This window comes from Sorex araneus, chromosome 2 (genome assembly GCF_027595985.1).
Source record: "Sorex araneus isolate mSorAra2 chromosome 2, mSorAra2.pri, whole genome shotgun sequence".
Taxonomy (NCBI): domain Eukaryota; kingdom Metazoa; phylum Chordata; class Mammalia; order Eulipotyphla; family Soricidae; genus Sorex; species Sorex araneus.
Window position 1 is genome coordinate 291,513,443 of NC_073303.1, and position 16,932 is coordinate 291,530,374.

At 42.1% G+C, this 16,932-nt stretch overlaps 1 protein-coding gene across 1 annotated transcript; it reads left to right on the forward strand.

Annotated features, from left to right (window-relative positions):
* Positions 1-4,041: 4,041 nt before the first annotated feature.
* LOC101542466 (fetuin-B-like) lies at positions 4,042-14,930 on the forward strand. The gene is made up of 7 exons (XM_012936204.2): positions 4,042-4,280; positions 4,623-4,739; positions 7,176-7,263; positions 10,481-10,650; positions 11,539-11,646; positions 13,321-13,404; positions 14,287-14,930. Exons 1-7 carry the CDS (start codon positions 4,053-4,055, stop codon positions 14,629-14,631), a joined length of 1,140 nt encoding a protein of 379 aa, XP_012791658.2. The 5' UTR covers positions 4,042-4,052; the 3' UTR covers positions 14,632-14,930.
* Positions 14,931-16,932: the final 2,002 nt, after the last annotated feature.

The following is a 16,932-nucleotide window of genomic DNA, read 5'->3' on the forward strand; positions in this document are numbered from 1 at the left end:
ACTGTTTTTGCCATATGGAATATACCACGAGTAGCTTGCCAAGCTCTGCCGTGTGGGCGGGATACTATCAATAACTTTCCGAGCTCTCCGAGAGGGATGGAGGAATCGAACCTGGCTCAGCTGCGTGCAAGGCACCCTACCCGCTGTGCTATTGCTCCAGTCCAAGATTTAATTTTTATGTATTTATTTTTTGGCTTTTTGCGGGGTCACACCTGACAATGCTCAAGGGTTTCTCCTGGCCCCGAAATCAGGAATTTCTCTGGCAGTGCTCAGGGGACCCTATGGGATGCCAGTGATCAAACCGGGTCAGCTATGTGCAAGACAGTATGTGGTTACCCGCTGTAACCATAAGATTTTTGAATTTTCTATGAATATATGAAACATATCTGCTATAACACATAAGTTCCCTCCATTTATAACACACAGACAAACAAAATAGTGCATACTGCATAATAGTGTATCCCACTAGTCCTGCCTGACACCAAATGCCATGACAAAGGACAAACGTAAGAAGAAAAGAAAGTGCAAGATTTTTCCATTGCTTTATTCCAAAGCAATTTCTTCCATCTGGGCTTGATGCTTAGATGTCCATGTTTTTATTCCATCAGTATGCCTCAGTTAGTCTTCCTGTTTGTCCTGTGAGGCGAAATACAGTTGGCCAAGGGAATGTGGGGGTGAGGTGTGCAAGTTAATCTTTCGCTGAAGAGATTAGAGAATCTCTTATAGAATCATTTCCGTATACTCACATCAACCCTTAATTATTCCTCTGCTCATGCCACAAGAGTAGACAACAGTAGGTAGGAGAGAAAGAATCTTCTGGTATCGGGCATTAATGGAGCAGTTCATGCAAAACTACCAGCTTCGGATGGTGATCTCAGCATGGCTCACCATCCTTATCAGTGCCTTGTCTCTCTTTGGGGGGTGTAGGTGAGGGGTGCATATGCTCAATACTGCTCAATGCATACTCCTGGCTCTGCACTTAGGGATCACTCCTGGCAGGCTCAGGGGATTCTGTGGAATTCCAGGGATTGAACTTGGTCAACTGCTTGCAAGACTAACACCCTACCTGCTGTACTAGCCCTCTCGCTCTAATGCCTTCTCTTTTTGATCCTATTGCTTGGGTTTTTTTTTTAATTTAACTTTTGTTTTTCTTTTCTTTTTGGACCACACTCAACTATGTTCAGGGCTTACTCATGGCTTTCAGCTCAGAGATCACTCTGGCGGACTTGGGGTTCATATAGAGTGTAGGGGATCTAACCTAGCATCAAAAGCAAGTGCCCCCGAGCTGCTGTACTGTCTATCTCTCCAGCCCCTTTGTTTACGGCCCCTCACAGAACCATTTTTTCATGTGCATGTGTAGAGAACATTAAGATCAACTTCTTTTCACATTTCCAATATTCGCTAAAGACTGTGAATGTCAGTTACCATTTATACATTAGATCGTAAGACCTCTGATAACTGGACATTTGTGTCTTTGACACCTTGATTCATTCTCTCATCTTTAAACCACATCTTTTTTCTTTATCACTACAATCTCCTTAAATCCCCAAGTTTCAAACTTACCAGAATGTGGCACTATGAGCCTCACCTATGGTGGCTCTTGACTAGATTGAGAAAGGTATGTTTACTTCAAGCCTAATAAAGGATTTTACACACTTTCAATATCAAATTAATGTCTCATTAATATAGAATGTTTATATAGAATGTTCTGTATTATTAAGACTCTTTCATATATCCAGCAACTTTAAATTAAATCTTTTACCTAATGCATGCATCTAAACAGTATCTACAATGTAATATTTTATAATATTCCCTTTTATGGGATAAAACACAGCTAATACTTTCATAGGCCTGTTCAGATTTTAGCCTTTCATTTTTCACCCCTTTACATTTGTTTAATTCTCTTCACTCTACTAAATGTTACATTTATAGAATTTACCTATTTCTTGTGGACTGGTCCAGCCTTTCTGGAAAACAATATGGACAGTCCTTCCAAATCTAGAAATTGAGCTTCTATATGACCCCAATACCACTTCTGGGAATATATCCCGAGGATACAAAAAAGCACAGTAGAAATGACATCTGTGCCTATATATTCATTGCAGCACTGTTCACAATAGCCAAAATCTGGAAACAACCCGAGTGCCCTAAAACAGATGACTGGTTAAAGAAATTTTGGTACATCTACACAATGGAATATTATGCAGCTGTTAGGAGAGATGAAGTCATGAAATTTGCTTATATATGGATAAACATGGAGAGTATTGTGCTAAGTGAAATGAGTCAGAAAGAGAGGAACAGACATAGAGGGACTGCACTCATTTGTGGAGTATAAAATAACATCACATGAGCCTGACACCCAAGGACAGTAGATACAAGGGCCAGGAGGATTTCCCCATAGCTGGAAGACTGCTTCATGAGCAGAGGGGAGAAGGCAGCTGGAATAGATAAGGGATCACTAAGAAAATGATGGCCGGAGGAACCAGTTGGGATGGGAGATGCATGCCGAAAATAGTTAAATGAACAAACATGATGACCTCTCAGTGTCTGTGTTGCAAGCCATAATGTCCAAAAGCAGAGAAAGTATGGGGAATATTATCTGCCATGGAGGCAGGTTAGGGTGGGGAAAGGGGGAGGGGTATACCCGGGATATTGGAGTTGGGGAATGTGCACTGGTGGAGGGATGGGTGTTTGATCATTGTGAGATTGTAACCCAAACATGAAAGCTTGTAACTATTTCACAGTGATTCAATAAAACTAAAAAAAATAATTTACCTATTTCTATGTAAACTCTAAAGTGTCTTAGCACAGAATTATCATCCATAATAGCCTTTACATTAATTTGTCTCTAAAAGTTTAGTTTTTGAATAAAAAACTTGATATACAGTTTTGTAGGGCTGGAACTCTAGCACAGCAGCAGGGTGTTTGCTTTGCACACGGTCGACCCAGGTTTGATTCCTCCACCCCTCTCAGAGAGCCCAGCAGGCTACTGAGAGTGTCTCGTCCACACGGAAGATCCTGGCAAGCTATCTGTGGCATATTTGATATGCCAAAATCAGTAACACCAAGTCTCACAATGGAGATGTTACTGGTGCCCACTCTAGCGAATCGATGAGAAACGGGATGACAGTGACAGTGATATAGAGTTTGTGGAATTTCAGGAGATTAGGTCTGTTCATCTACCTGGTATAGATGTCACCACCTTCACACACACTCATAGAGTTTGCTCTGACAAAAGGTTGGGGGAAAAGGGGAAGAGCAAAGGAACAACAAATGGTCAATCTCATTGGAATTGAAAATTCTGTGTATTGAACTGAGTATTTATGGGGTGAGGAATGGGAGTGTTGGAGGGGTCCTTGAGATACTAGTAGGTGGAGGGAAGTAGATTCTCTGATGCTGGGCCTGGTTTGGACTTATGTTCACAGAAAAAGTGTGATTAACAATATTTTGTTAAAAATTTTTAATTTTGGGGCTGGAGCGATAGCACAGTGGGTAGGGTGTTTGCCTTGCACACGGCCGACCTGAGTACAATTCCCAGCATCCCATGTGGCCCCTGAGCACCGCCAGGAGTAATTCCTGAGTGCAAAGCCAGGACTAACCCCTGTGCATCTCCAGGTGTAACCCGAAAAGCCAAAAAAAATTTTCATTTTAAGTTTTTTTCAAAAAAGAGAGAGAAAATACAAACCCATATATTCTAACACAGAATATGCCCTGAACACAAGTCAGAATATAACCATGACCTCCCAATAGCCTTGATCAATGTGTGTATTTTGAGTTCCTGGGAAAATATTAGGAAACAAATATGTTTACATGGACGTATTTATAGAGTGCCCATGGGGTCCAAGGTCAGGAAAATTGGCAAACCCTACCCCCAGGAACTGACTCAGGGAAATCCACGTCGAGATTACAAGGAGATACAAGAGAACATTATGTTTCAGATCCGGGTCACTAGTTCAGCGGAAATTACAAAACTGCTCAGTAGGTCCACAAGAGCCTTATAAACAACCACTTCGTGAGGTTCCACACACGACCCAGGCCGTGCTCCCTACAGGATGGGTCTACTGCTCCCCTTGGCACTCTGCGCCCTGGTCACAAGCTACAGCGCTGCCTTCCCAGCTCAGCAGACCACCAAAAACCTCTTCCCTTTCCTCTCTCGTGGCTGCAATGACTCGGATGTGCTGTCCTTTGCTGGCTCTGCCCTGGAGGACATCAACAAGGACCGAAAGGATGGCTACATCCTCAGCCTCAACCGAGTGAGCGATGTCCGTGAACAGAGACAGGTAAGTGGAGGCCCCTCTTTAGGCGGGTGTCGCACAGGTTTGGGGACCGGGGGTGTCAGAGTGAGGGGAACCCCGAGACATGTGTGGGCAGATGCTCCCAAATTGGGGAGACACACAGAAGTTTCTGGTCTCCTCTGCAAAAATCTCTCGGGGACTGTTCTTGGGGACAAGTGCTGGTATTTATTTATCCGACTTGACACTCGTCTGGTGTCCCAGAGTTGAGAGGAAGTTTCACAAACATCATGGGCTTGACTTTGTCATTTGAACAGAACCTTTGGGGACTCATCATTTGGGGTTTGTGCTTCATGGGGAACGTGCTCTAATTCTTCACCCTGCCCACAGGATGACGAACCCGGGGGCTCTCTGTTCTATCTCACCCTGGACGTGCTAGAGACCAACTGTCATGTGCTCAGCCGGAAGTCCTGGAAGGACTGTGAGGGCAAGACCCTGCATGAGATAGTAAGTGCCCGAGTCTGGGGTCTTCCAGGGAGAAACTGGTGCCTCAGTCTGCTGAATGCACATTTCTCAGCATGGGGCATAAGTGAAACAGCCTCACTGAAAGCTCCTTGTCTTGGGGCCCGTGTACTAATTCCAGTCCTATAGATGACACTGAACTGAACTAACTGGAGAGCTTTCTGGGATGGCACTGAAAAGTCATCATAAAATTTGCTTTCCACAACATGGAGTTCAGATGGAGGCAACAAATCATATATATATATATATATATATATATATATTACTCACATACCTCTCAGAGAGCCTGGCAAGCTACCAAGAGTATCCCACCCATACAGGCAGAGCCTGGCAAGCTACCCGTGGCGTATTTGATATGCAAAAAAATACAATAATGATAGGTCGCATTCCCCTGACCCTGGAAGAGCCTCCATTGAGGAGGATGGATGAGGAGCAGCTGCTAAAAAATCTCAGGGCTGGGAGGAATAGAGACGTTATTGGTGCCCACTAGAGTAAATCAACGAACAACAGTGACAGTGACAGTGATACAGTGACCACCAGAACCCATGCAGAGGTTCAAAGCCAGAGGGGAAAAACTTTTAGATGAACACTTTCTATGTGTGTGGTAAGATGATGGTAGAAGGCAGGAAGGTAGAGCTTATTTCTTTGATTTCTTTCGCTTGATTTTGGTCTAATGAATATGGATATGTGGTTTAGAACTGTGGACCAAAAGGGTTGAGGATGAAGTTTCCAGATAAGTCAGAGAATCTACAGAGCTACAGATTTCATCCCTTGACCCTGAAGCACAGCTCAAAGGGTTGAGTGTGTGTTTTCATGCTGGAGGCCCTGGCCGTGCACCCGACACCAACCTGTGAGTAGCAGTGCAATGACCTCCCAAGCGGAGGACGGGAACATGCCAGGTGTGACCAAAATAAATTCTTGGTTTCTTTGGTATTTTTGGTTTGGATTTTGGGCCACACCCAGCAATGCTTAAGTGTTGCTCCTGGCTCTGCACTCAGGAATCACTCCTGGCATTGCTTGGGGGACCATAGTGTTGGGTGGCCAGGATCAAAATCAGGGACTCATGTAAGACATGTGTCTTACCCCCTGTATTATCTCTCTGGCTGCTAAAAACTTATTCTAGGGGGCTGGAACGATAGCACAGCGGGTAGGGCATTTGCCTTGCATGTGGCCGACCTGGGTTCAGTTCTCAGCATCCCATATGGTCTCCTGAGCACCACCTGGGGTAATTCTGAGTGCAGAGCAGGAGTGACCCCTGTGCATTGCCAGGTGTGACCCAAAAGAAAAAAAAAGAAAAAAACTTATTCTAAATAAACAAATGTTTAAAATTGAGGCTGGAGAGACCATACAGGGATTACAACACACACCTTGGGCAGAGCCCAGTTTCATCCCCAGACAGTGGTCCCTAGTTGCCTCTGGCTGCAGCACTGGAGGCTCCCAGGCACAGCTGGGTCGGGCCCTGGATGTCCTCAAACATCTCCAGGGAGTCCCAGGCAATCCACACAAGAAGAGGCCTAAGCAGCATCACATCCTCTGGCCCTCACATTCACCCTCTTGTTTCCATTTGTCTGGGTTTTGTCAGGAGGGACCTTCATGCCTTCCTAAGTATCTCTAGGGAAACCCCCACTCTGCTGCCCCAAAGAACTGAATTTAGCCTCTTGATAACTCCAAGTGAACTGAAAAAAAAAGTTTTCATTTTATTCGCAATTATTATTAGATTTATATCAGTTAATAAACATTTATAGGTCCAGTATTGTGCTCAATGGTAAAATATTCATTTCACCTATCAATTTTACTTATATAATTAAATTGCTCAAACTGAACCTTTTAGTTTTGAATTCAAGTCACCTGTTTGCACTGGGACACTTGTTGTAGGAGTCCTGACCCCGTATGGCTCTCAAGCACTCACCTGTGAGTAGCTCCTGGTTCCACCAAGTCTGGTCCCAAAACCAAGTAAAGAACTGATTGGTAAATTAATTAATGAAGTACCAATGCACTGTGGTGGAAGAATACTAGCATTTTCATTTTGGATATGGTGAGGCAACAGTATAACCTAAAGCTTAGAAACATTTCTGTTTCTGTTACCAACATTACCTCATTAAAAACTTATTTTTAAATAAAAGCTTTTAAATCAAAAAAATAAAGATACATACATATAGAATTTACCATACATATACAAGGATGTGTTTGCCTTGCATGCAGCAGACCCGGGTTCTATCCCACATCCCACATGATCCCCTGTGCACAGCCAGGAGTATTCCTGAGTGTAGAGTCAAGAGTAATCCCGGAGCATTGCTGAATGTGACCCCAAAATAAAACCAAACAAAAAAAATTTTACTCCCAAAAAGTCTATTTTACTTGGAGGGATTGAAAAAGGTGTTTTTTTCTCATCTGTCTTAAAATGTTTTTTTTTTCCCCTAGGTTTATGGCCAATGCAAAGCATTATTTTACGTTAACAGACCAAGAAGAGTTCTCTATACAGTGGCTTATAACTGTACTCTTCGACCAGGTAAAAAAAGAAATCTCTTATTTTTTTAATAAGGGTGTGGAGAAGGCACTGAAACAGCACAATCCCATGAGGTAGAGGAGATTCCTTTCCTAATTTCCATTACTGCAAGAGCAGACTCTTAAAACAATAAATATTTTCATTCTCTTTTCACACATAATGTTTCTGAGTTTTAGCTGCTGCATGTATTGGATCTAAAATGCAAAATTTTTCACCAGAGCTAAATGTCATAGTTGTGCAACAGCTCCCAGAGTAGCTGTCTTGCCATCTCTGCACTATTTCTCTCCCTCTGTCACCTGAGTTTCAGTTATGTGGACGCCTCAGTCGACAGACCTTACACTTCTCAATCCCCATGTCTTTTTGTGCCTCTCGCTGTGAAGGCAATGCTTTCCCTGATCACTTTGTCCTTGAAATTTTTGTGAATGCTTTAGGGCTGTTGAATGACCTAAAATTCTTTCATAACATTCTGTATTCAAGAAAAGAATGTTGCTTTTCACATGAGGGTGACACCCAAGGACAGTAGATATAAGGGCCAGGGGGATTGCCCCATAGCTGGAAGACTGCTTCATGAGCAGAGGGGAGAAGGCAGCTGGAATAGAGAAGGGATCACTAAGAAAATGATGGCTGGAGGAACCAGTTGGGATGGGAGATGCATGCCGAAAATAGTTAATGGACCAAACATGATGACCTCTCAGTGTCTGTGTTGCAAGCCATAATGCCCAAAAGTAGAGAGAATGTATGGGGAATATTGTCTGCCTCAGAGGTAGGGGGGTGGGTGGGAAAGGGGGGTAGACTGGGGATATTGGTGGTGGGAAATGAGCACTGGTGGAGGGATGGGTGTTTGATCATTGTGAGATTGTAACCCAAACATGAAAGCTTATAACTATCTCACGGTGATTCAATAAAATTAAAATAAAAAAGAATGTTGCTTTTCTGTTCTACATTCCTACAACACTTTAGCCTAGCCATTCAAGGAGCACATACTTTTTTTTATTTTATTGAATCACTGTGATAGTTACAAGCTTTCATGTTTGGGTTATAATCTCACAATGATCAAACACTCATCCCTCTTCCAGTGCACATTCCCCATCACCAATATCCCCGGTATACCCTCTTTCCCACCGTACCCCTGCCTACTTGGCAGATAATATTCCCCAGACTCTCTATCTACTTTTGGGCATATGGCTTGCAACACAAACACTGAGAGGTCTCAATTTGGTCCATTACCTACTGTTGGCACACATCTCCCATCCCAACTGATTCCTCCAGCCATCATTTTCTTAGTGATCCCTTCTCTATTGCATCTGCCTTCTCCCCTCCGCTCAGGAAGCAGTCTTCCAGCTATGAGGCAATCCCCCTGGCCCTTGTATCTACTGTCCTTGGGTGTCAGCCTCATGTGGTGTTATCCTATATTCCACAAATGAGTGCAGTCCTTCTATATCTCTCCCTCTCTTTCTGACTCATTTCAACTCATTTCACTTAGCATGATACTCTCCATGTGTATCCATTTGTAAGCCAATTTCTTGACTTCATCTCTCCTAACAGCTGCATAGTATTCCATTGTGTAGATGTACAAAAGTTTCTTTAACCAGTCATCTGTTCTAGGGCACGTGAGTTGTTTTGGAGCACATACTCTTGACTTAGAGACTTATGTAATTATGTATATATTTTTATAAATGTTTTCTTTTTTCTTCCTCCCTTAAATATATCTCTTATGGTTAGTTATGTGTAATAAGTCCATTGTGTTAGTTAGAACTGTAATGAATAAATGGATTACAATGAGTCTGAAACTAATGACATTTTGATCATCAGGATCCTTTCACACTGGGTGAGATGGATGGCAGCATGGATGTCTTGGCGAAGCAGGATTTGGCTGCTCATCAAATTATTATGTACATGTGAATCCCTATGTTTATCTTGCTCAAGGGAAGATTCTAGTTCATAGATTGGGGATGGGCTCTGCATTTCTACCAAGCACCAAGTGATAACAGTGCTTGTCCTTTTAGTAACAGGAGAACAGAGAAAAGGATTTATTAGCCATTTAAGATTTCTCCTGTCACACAGACTTGCCAAAAAAACCAGAGACACCCCCTCAAAAATATATAGACATCAATGAGTTTAGATATCTAGAGTCTAGATATCTAGATATCTGGCACGTCATAGGTACTAGAGATATGGGAGGGCAGGAAGAGCCTATATGAATTGTGCCAGTTGTCCCACGGTGTGGAATTCTCTAGTGTAAATGAAGTGAGACCACAGTAGAGCAAAACAATTTGTTTACTTTGCAAAATCAAATTCCAGACAAGTTTTATAACCAGCATTCATATGGGATTCACCACCTCCTGCCTCATTACTGTCAGAAGTAGTGAGTATGTAGGAAGTATAATTATTCTCTCCAGTCACAGTGACCTGACCAATATATTTTCTGTCTTCTTCGCATTTTCACTTCTTTCTATCTTCTTTTGTTTTGTGGGTCACATGGTGGGGATGCTCAGGGGATGCTTTTGGCCTTGTGAAAGTTGCTCCTGCTGGCACTTAAAGGATTCTATTTAGTGCCAGGGATCTAACCCAGACCTCCTGCAAACAGATCATACACTCAGAATATTGATGCATTTCATCAGCCTCTCAGATGAATTTTTCCAAACAGCTTGTAATTCATTCTCATTAAATAATTCACACATTCCTTCATCTAGATGAATAAATAAGTCACTAAGTTTTGGATAGTATGTTGGATGTTAGAGACTAAAAGGTAACTAAGACATGACAGTGCAAGATCTCAACTTTTAGAGATACTCAATCTGCCTAAAACGAGCAGTAATAAAAATAAATAAAATTTTAAAAAAGAGCAGTATTATAAAAAGATACTGAGCTATTGAGGAATGAAGTGTTTCTGTTAAAATGTCATCTAACATGGATTTGAGTATAATTTATAGGGTACTTGTCTGAATGAAAATATATTACTTTTGTTTTTAAATTTTGAATATATGTATGCTTTTACCACAGAAATCTTTTCTGACAGTTAACTTTTTCTCCAGAAAACAATCTTCTCTTTTTCCAAAATGACTTTCCCTCCTTTTCACTTCTTTCCAGGAAATGACTTTTCACTTCTTTCCTAAAGTGACAATTTTATATTTTTATTCATCCTCTATGTCTGTCATTTTTACATGATTGGTAGTATATTGGAAATCATTATATGATACCATTTTCTTGGTATCAACAGTTTCTCGAAGATCAATTCTAATGACTTGTCCTTACTGCCCCCGGCCCAGCGACATTAGTGGTTCAGATCCCGCAGTTTTGGAAGCTGTAACTGAGTCTCTTAAGAAATACAACAGAGAGAGCAACTCAAAGCAGTACTCACTTATTGAAGTCACGAGGGCTTCCAGTCAGGTAAGATGAAAATATCCCAATTACACCAACCATGTGTCTCTGAACTGCTGGGCAAGCTGAAGGTGATTGAGCTCTTGTTAAACAAATCAAGAGTATCTTCTTCATATTTTGCTTTGGTAGACCTCATGCATAACAGTCATGTTTTGGTTCTGGGTATTTTCATTTATTTTTCCCAAAGACAGAGATTTCTACACTTACCTTCATTGGACATAGGGCAAAAAAGAAAATCTTCTCCCTGGTTATCGTACTTAGGCAACCTACTTAGAGATACATCCTCATTCCTGGTGGACCGTGGATCAATTAGCAGACCAGCTTCTGCTCAATGCTAAGTCCTGGAGGAGAGGGATATTGGGGTTTTATGCACTAGGGGAAAGGTAGGCTCATTTACATTAGATTTTGGTGATCTTTACAATTCTAAGGGAAACCTGATCTAATAATAATATGCTTGAGGAAAAATAAACTCAACCATGGAAAGAATTTCCTGTGTTGTTTTCTTGTTTTGTTTGGGGACCACACCTTACAGTGCTCAGGGCTTACTTTTGCTAGGCACTCAAGAATCACACCAGTGGGGCTTGGGGGTCCATTTTGGGCACCAATTCAGACACAGATCAGTTGCATGCAAGGTAAGCACCCTGCCCGCTCTAGTCCTAACCATGGCAAGATTTTCAGAGCCCATTCTAGTCTTTTAAAAGGGAAGAATGACATGATTTTTCAAAAGAACGAATCATAAAAAAATCTTTGATCATGGTGAGTATTAAGGAGAACAGGACACCTGTTTTGAAAATGACTCTGGGAATATGTGATTTAGTCAATATAGTGCTGTAAACAGTGACTCATTTCCCACATGCAAAAGATTGTTGTTTTATCTCAACTCTTATCTCATAACAGTTGGTGACTGGTCCTTTTTACTTTGTGGAATATTTGATCAAAGAGTCACCACAACCGTGTACCAAGTCCATGGATAGCACCTGCGCACTTCAGTCTCCAGACCCAGTGGTGAGTGTTTCTGACTGTCTCAAAATATTATATTTACGTGCCAAGATTGATTGCATTTATTACATTTCTGAGTATAACTTTGAGCATGAATTTTACATGAGGTGTAATTTTGACTGAGACCTTTTAATTATTTTGTAGAAATTGTGCCAGCTCACATGAGCAAGTGTTTATATTTAGGGCAGTTTGCATCAGCAATGTGACATCTTTGCAAAAAAACTTGTCACAGGAGCCTGTGAGTTAAACATGAATCTCCTCAGTGGTTATGATGGTTCTGCTTCCATGGGAACAAAACCAGCTGCATTTAGAATATAGCCCGGTGTTCCGTTCCCTGCCTCACACCTCAGGAGAGCAAAGTCAAATGGGCCTTCAGTGTATCCAGCACAGGGCAGGCTGCCTTGCCACCAGTGAAACACACTGAGGAAATAGCATGGCAATTGGCATGTGTGTTGTACCACAATGGAGGAAAATGCATCAAGAGGCCCTCGCACTCCCCTCACCCATTTACCTATTTAGTAATTCACAGCCACAAACTTTATTCTCACTTGCATATTTTGTTGTATTTCTTTTGGTCTGGGGACCACACCCAGCATCCTCAGGCCTACTTCTGGCTCTGTTCCTAGGGATCACTCCAGGTGGGGCGTCGGGGACCATATGTGGTGCCGGTGATCATACCTGGGAAAGATTCATGCAGGACAAATAGCCACTATGCTACCACTCAGGCCCATTACTTGTGGGTGTCCCTTTCTCCACACATCCATGCCAACAATGGTTGCTTTTATTCTTTTGGATGTGTGCCAGTCTCTGTGATGTGAGATTGTATCTCATTGTTGCTTTGATGTGCATCTCCCTGATGATTAGTGGCGAAGAGCACTTTTTCATATACCTTTTGGCGATGCTTATTTCTTCCTTGAGAAAGCTTTCATTCATTTCTTCGCTCCATTTTTTGAAGGGTTTGTTTCTGGTATTTTTGATATAGATCATTATCACAATCTGTTTTCTTCTAAAAACTAAGAAATATCAATCTCCATGGAAAGTATGGTCCCTAACTCCAGAGGTCACAAGTTAAGTACATGCAAAAATCTGTCTGTGAACCTTTTAACCAACACCATCTTAATCAATAATTTGCAAAAGTTCAGTATATCCAACCCAGGTTGTTATACCAAACTACAGAACCCATCCCAGCATTCTCTGCAAAAATTTCTGAACCTTCTGCAACTTTTGGGTAAAAAAGAGAGGGAAAAGACTGATATATTCTTATTCCATAAAAATAACTTGCATTAATGATTTTTTCACCGTCAGAATTTTCTAACCTTCTCCTCATAAGAGTATAATTTCAGTAATTTGTCTAATTACAATTAGGAGAAGAGATATTCTAAGTATGACTGTTCAGGAGAGGTGAAAGTTTTATAGAAAGAGATTATTACCCAGTATAAATAATTTTACATTATTCAAAATTTGGTAGTCAAGTTCCTGGTTTCTTCTTAATCAAGTTATTTTATTTTGTTATATCATTTCCTAAGAATGATCTGGATGGAATTAGCACTTTTTGGCATATTATATGGCTGGAACATAAAGTTTTGAATGGCATGTGTCTATACAATGAGAAGAGCATTAATTTCTATGTATGACTCCATAACTGTAATACTCATACACCATTGTGTTTTCTTTCCTTAGCCTGTTGGTCTTTGCCATGGTACTCTGCTACACAACGTAATAGAAAAGATTGTTGAAGTGAACTGTGACTTCTTTGAACCACAGGTATATATATTTTCAGTCTAATCATTTACCTTTCTGAGAATAAGGGAATTATTCATAGTTTTGCTGACACCATTCCATCCTCTGCTTTCATCTTCCCAACACTCTTGGTTGCCATTTTATTCAGAGTGTCTTATCCCACACACAAAGGGTAGATGTCAGAAATGATTCAGCTTCATTTTATTTGTTTGGCTAAATTATTTATTTAGCTGTGGTCCCACAAAGTTATTCTTCACAATAGAGACCTGTTAACTTTGATGCCTCAGGTTTCTCAGGCAAACATTTAATGTTCCAAAGACCCTTACACTGACTAATACAGAGAAGGTCATGTTCTGGATATTCCTTCCCTTTGCAGAGGATTTATTTAGCACTCCCATGAATCTGCCTATAGGGAAGTTGACATCAGCCACTTGGGCCTCAGTCCTGCTCCACCACCTGAGAGCTGTGTGACAAGGGCACATCCTGTCTCTCTGTGTCTCGGCTGCCTCCTGGGTAGTTGGGGATGGCAGCATCCCTAGGAGAAGCGCGTGCAAGGCCCTGGGTGGTGAGTCTGAGTATTTGCCTGGGAGAGCAGAAACTATCACACAGTGGCTGCCATGGCTCTACTGGAGCAGAGAGGTGGCTCACTGGGGCCGGAACAGGCCACTGTCCTCTCCAGCCTCTTATTCAGATCTAAGTGCATGACACTCCATCAAGTTTTCAGGAGTTGTTGCTGCTCTGACCTTTTCTTTCTTTGCATTTATTCCTTTAAGCAGAGGCCCCTCCCCCAATCTGATCTCCCTGTGAACCTTCCCAATTGGAAGGCACAGCACAGCTTAGCCAGCTCCCAGGCAGGGCTGGAATTTCCCAGGGGAGGCCCCTTATGTGAAAGTCTCTTTATTTCAGGACGCTGCTGCTGAAGGGGAAAAGGCCGCAAATCTCCCCAAGGTTCAAGACCCTGAGCAGAAAGATGCAGAGGCCAAAAGAGGACCGAGAGGAACTGTCCAGAAACTGCCTGACTTGGGTGTTGAGAGGCCTGAACAGTCACAGGATGCGAGCGCAGTGGAGCAGTTCCCTGTGCATCTGGATCTGACCACGGACCCCGAGGGACAGGCCCTGGATGTCTCCTTCCTCTTTACTGGGCCTTTGAAGGAGAAGCTGCTTGTCCTACCTTTTCCCTCAAGGGACCAGCGCTCTTTTGAGTGTCCAGGACCAGCCCAGGAAGCAAACGACCTTGTTCTTCCCCCATGAGAGCCGCACAGGAGCAGAATCCCACAGCTGATGGTGGGGAGGGTGATAGAGATAAACGAGATGTACAAAGAGATAAATTAAAAGGTTACTATATTTGGTGTTGGCATATTGGCTGGAAGTAAGATAGTGACACTACATTGTCCACTTGTATCCTGGATTGATTCTAAGACCTCCAAGACCTCAGCCAAACATCAGACTCTTGGTGGGCTGGGTGGAAACTGAGGACATTGGTATTCATGGGAAATGTACACCTGTGAAAGAATGGGTGTTGAGTATTATATGACTGAAACCCAATCATAAACAACTCTGCAAATGTGTATCACACTGTAATGCAATTTATAAATAAAATGTTAAAGGCTATTGGGCTCTGTGTGTGTGTCTGCTTTTCTCTCTCTCTCTCTCTCTCTCTCTCTCTCTCTCTGTCTCCGGTCTTCAATACCTCATACCTCATATATTTCTCCTTTCAGCTACATCTTTGCTGATAGATCAGTATGGAAGCACTTTGTAGTGAAAGTTACTTTCCTGAATATCAGAATTTAGAAGAAACTGAGTCCCAGCAGGGATTTCATCACTCTTATGACCTTTTCCACACAGGCTGTGTAGTACCTGAGGACTGAGGCTCTTGTTATGTGGTTGAACATTTACCTTGGGTGTGTGAGACCTTGGGTTTAGTCTCTTGCACCAAACAAAATTGTCATGTCATGTCAGAAGTTCGAAATATGACCCATAAATATAAAGGCCATTCTGGTTTCCATCTGAGGAAATGGCACAAAAATCTGAGGGATTTTGATTTTTGTCTGTTTTGTTTGTTTGTTTTTGGACACATCCTGCCATGTATAAGCATAACTCATGGCGGTGCTCAGGGGACCATGTATGGGGCCTGAAATCAAACCTGTTGTCTGTGTGCATGGAAAATGCCTTCACCTCTGTACAATTCGTCTGGTCCCTGAAGTGCATATTTTGCACACTGGAGCCATACCTCCAAACCCTGCAACTACCAGGACACTGTACAGCACAGCCTGTACACAGAGTATTATTACTTGTGGCCCCTAAGCTAATAAAGAAAATATTAGCTGGGTATTGCCTCAGACATGACCAGCCTTAATTGCTTCTGTCCCCCTGGTATGCTCTTGTTTTTAAACTGTGCAGCTGAGGGTTGGGGATATAAACAAACAAACAAACAAACAAATAAATAAAGCTACTATATTAAAAACCATCAAAGAAGGAAACTATTCAGCCCTTTTTGAGTAAATTGTCATGGAACTGTGTCTGGTGCCTGTGGTAAACACAGTGGGAACACAGACCACAGGGATTTATCATGTAGATAAATATTGATCATTAATTTACAATGATCTTAAATTTATCTTCAACACCTATGAAAGAACACATCATTGCATCTATAAGAATTTTTTTATTTGAAAAATTGAAGACAACAGGGTGAGAGAAATCTGTATATCAAAGCCAGGAGTGTTACTGCTACTGCAAACATGGGATCCAAACTTCAGTAATTCAATTTAAAAAGCAATTTTCCCACCAGAGTGGTTTGGAGAGTAATGGAGGAGGACTATGAAACACCTGTGCAGAGACTCGGCTCTGGTGCTGGGTATGGAGCTGGAACATTGTAAACCTGAAATTATTATTTAAAGGTTTTTAAAATCATGGTACCCACATTTTCTAAATAAATATATCAAGGGCACACTCACAAGTTTGGACGAGCCTCAGGCATGAAGGAACCAGCACAGGAACCCAGGTGTGCGGTATCCGGGGCTGAGATTTCCAAGCCTGCTTGGATTTGGACTGAGCCTTCTCCATCCAGACCCCCAAATTCCCAGTAGCTTGGCAGCCACACTCACAAACTGCTCCCAGAGCCTTGTGATCCCACCAATGGCCCACATTCAGAGAGTATAAGACCAAACTCCCAGAAGTGAAGCACGTGGCCTTGTTCTTCTTGGAGAACCCGACAAGCTACCAAGAGTCTACTGCGTGTATGGAGAGCCTGCAAGCTCCCCATGGCATATTTATTTATATCCCAAATACAGTAAAATATATATATATATATATATATATATATATATATATACACACCTCTCGGACAGCCTGACAAACTACCAAGAGTATCCTGCCTGCACAGCAGAGCCTGGCAAGCTAACCATGATGTATTCAAAATGCCAAATAGAGTAACAATAGGTCTCATTCCCTTGGCCCTGAAAGAGCCTCCAATCGTTGGGAAAGACAAGTAAGGAGAGGCTGCTAAAATCTCATGGCTAAGTCCAATAGAGATTTTACTGGTGCCCACTTGAG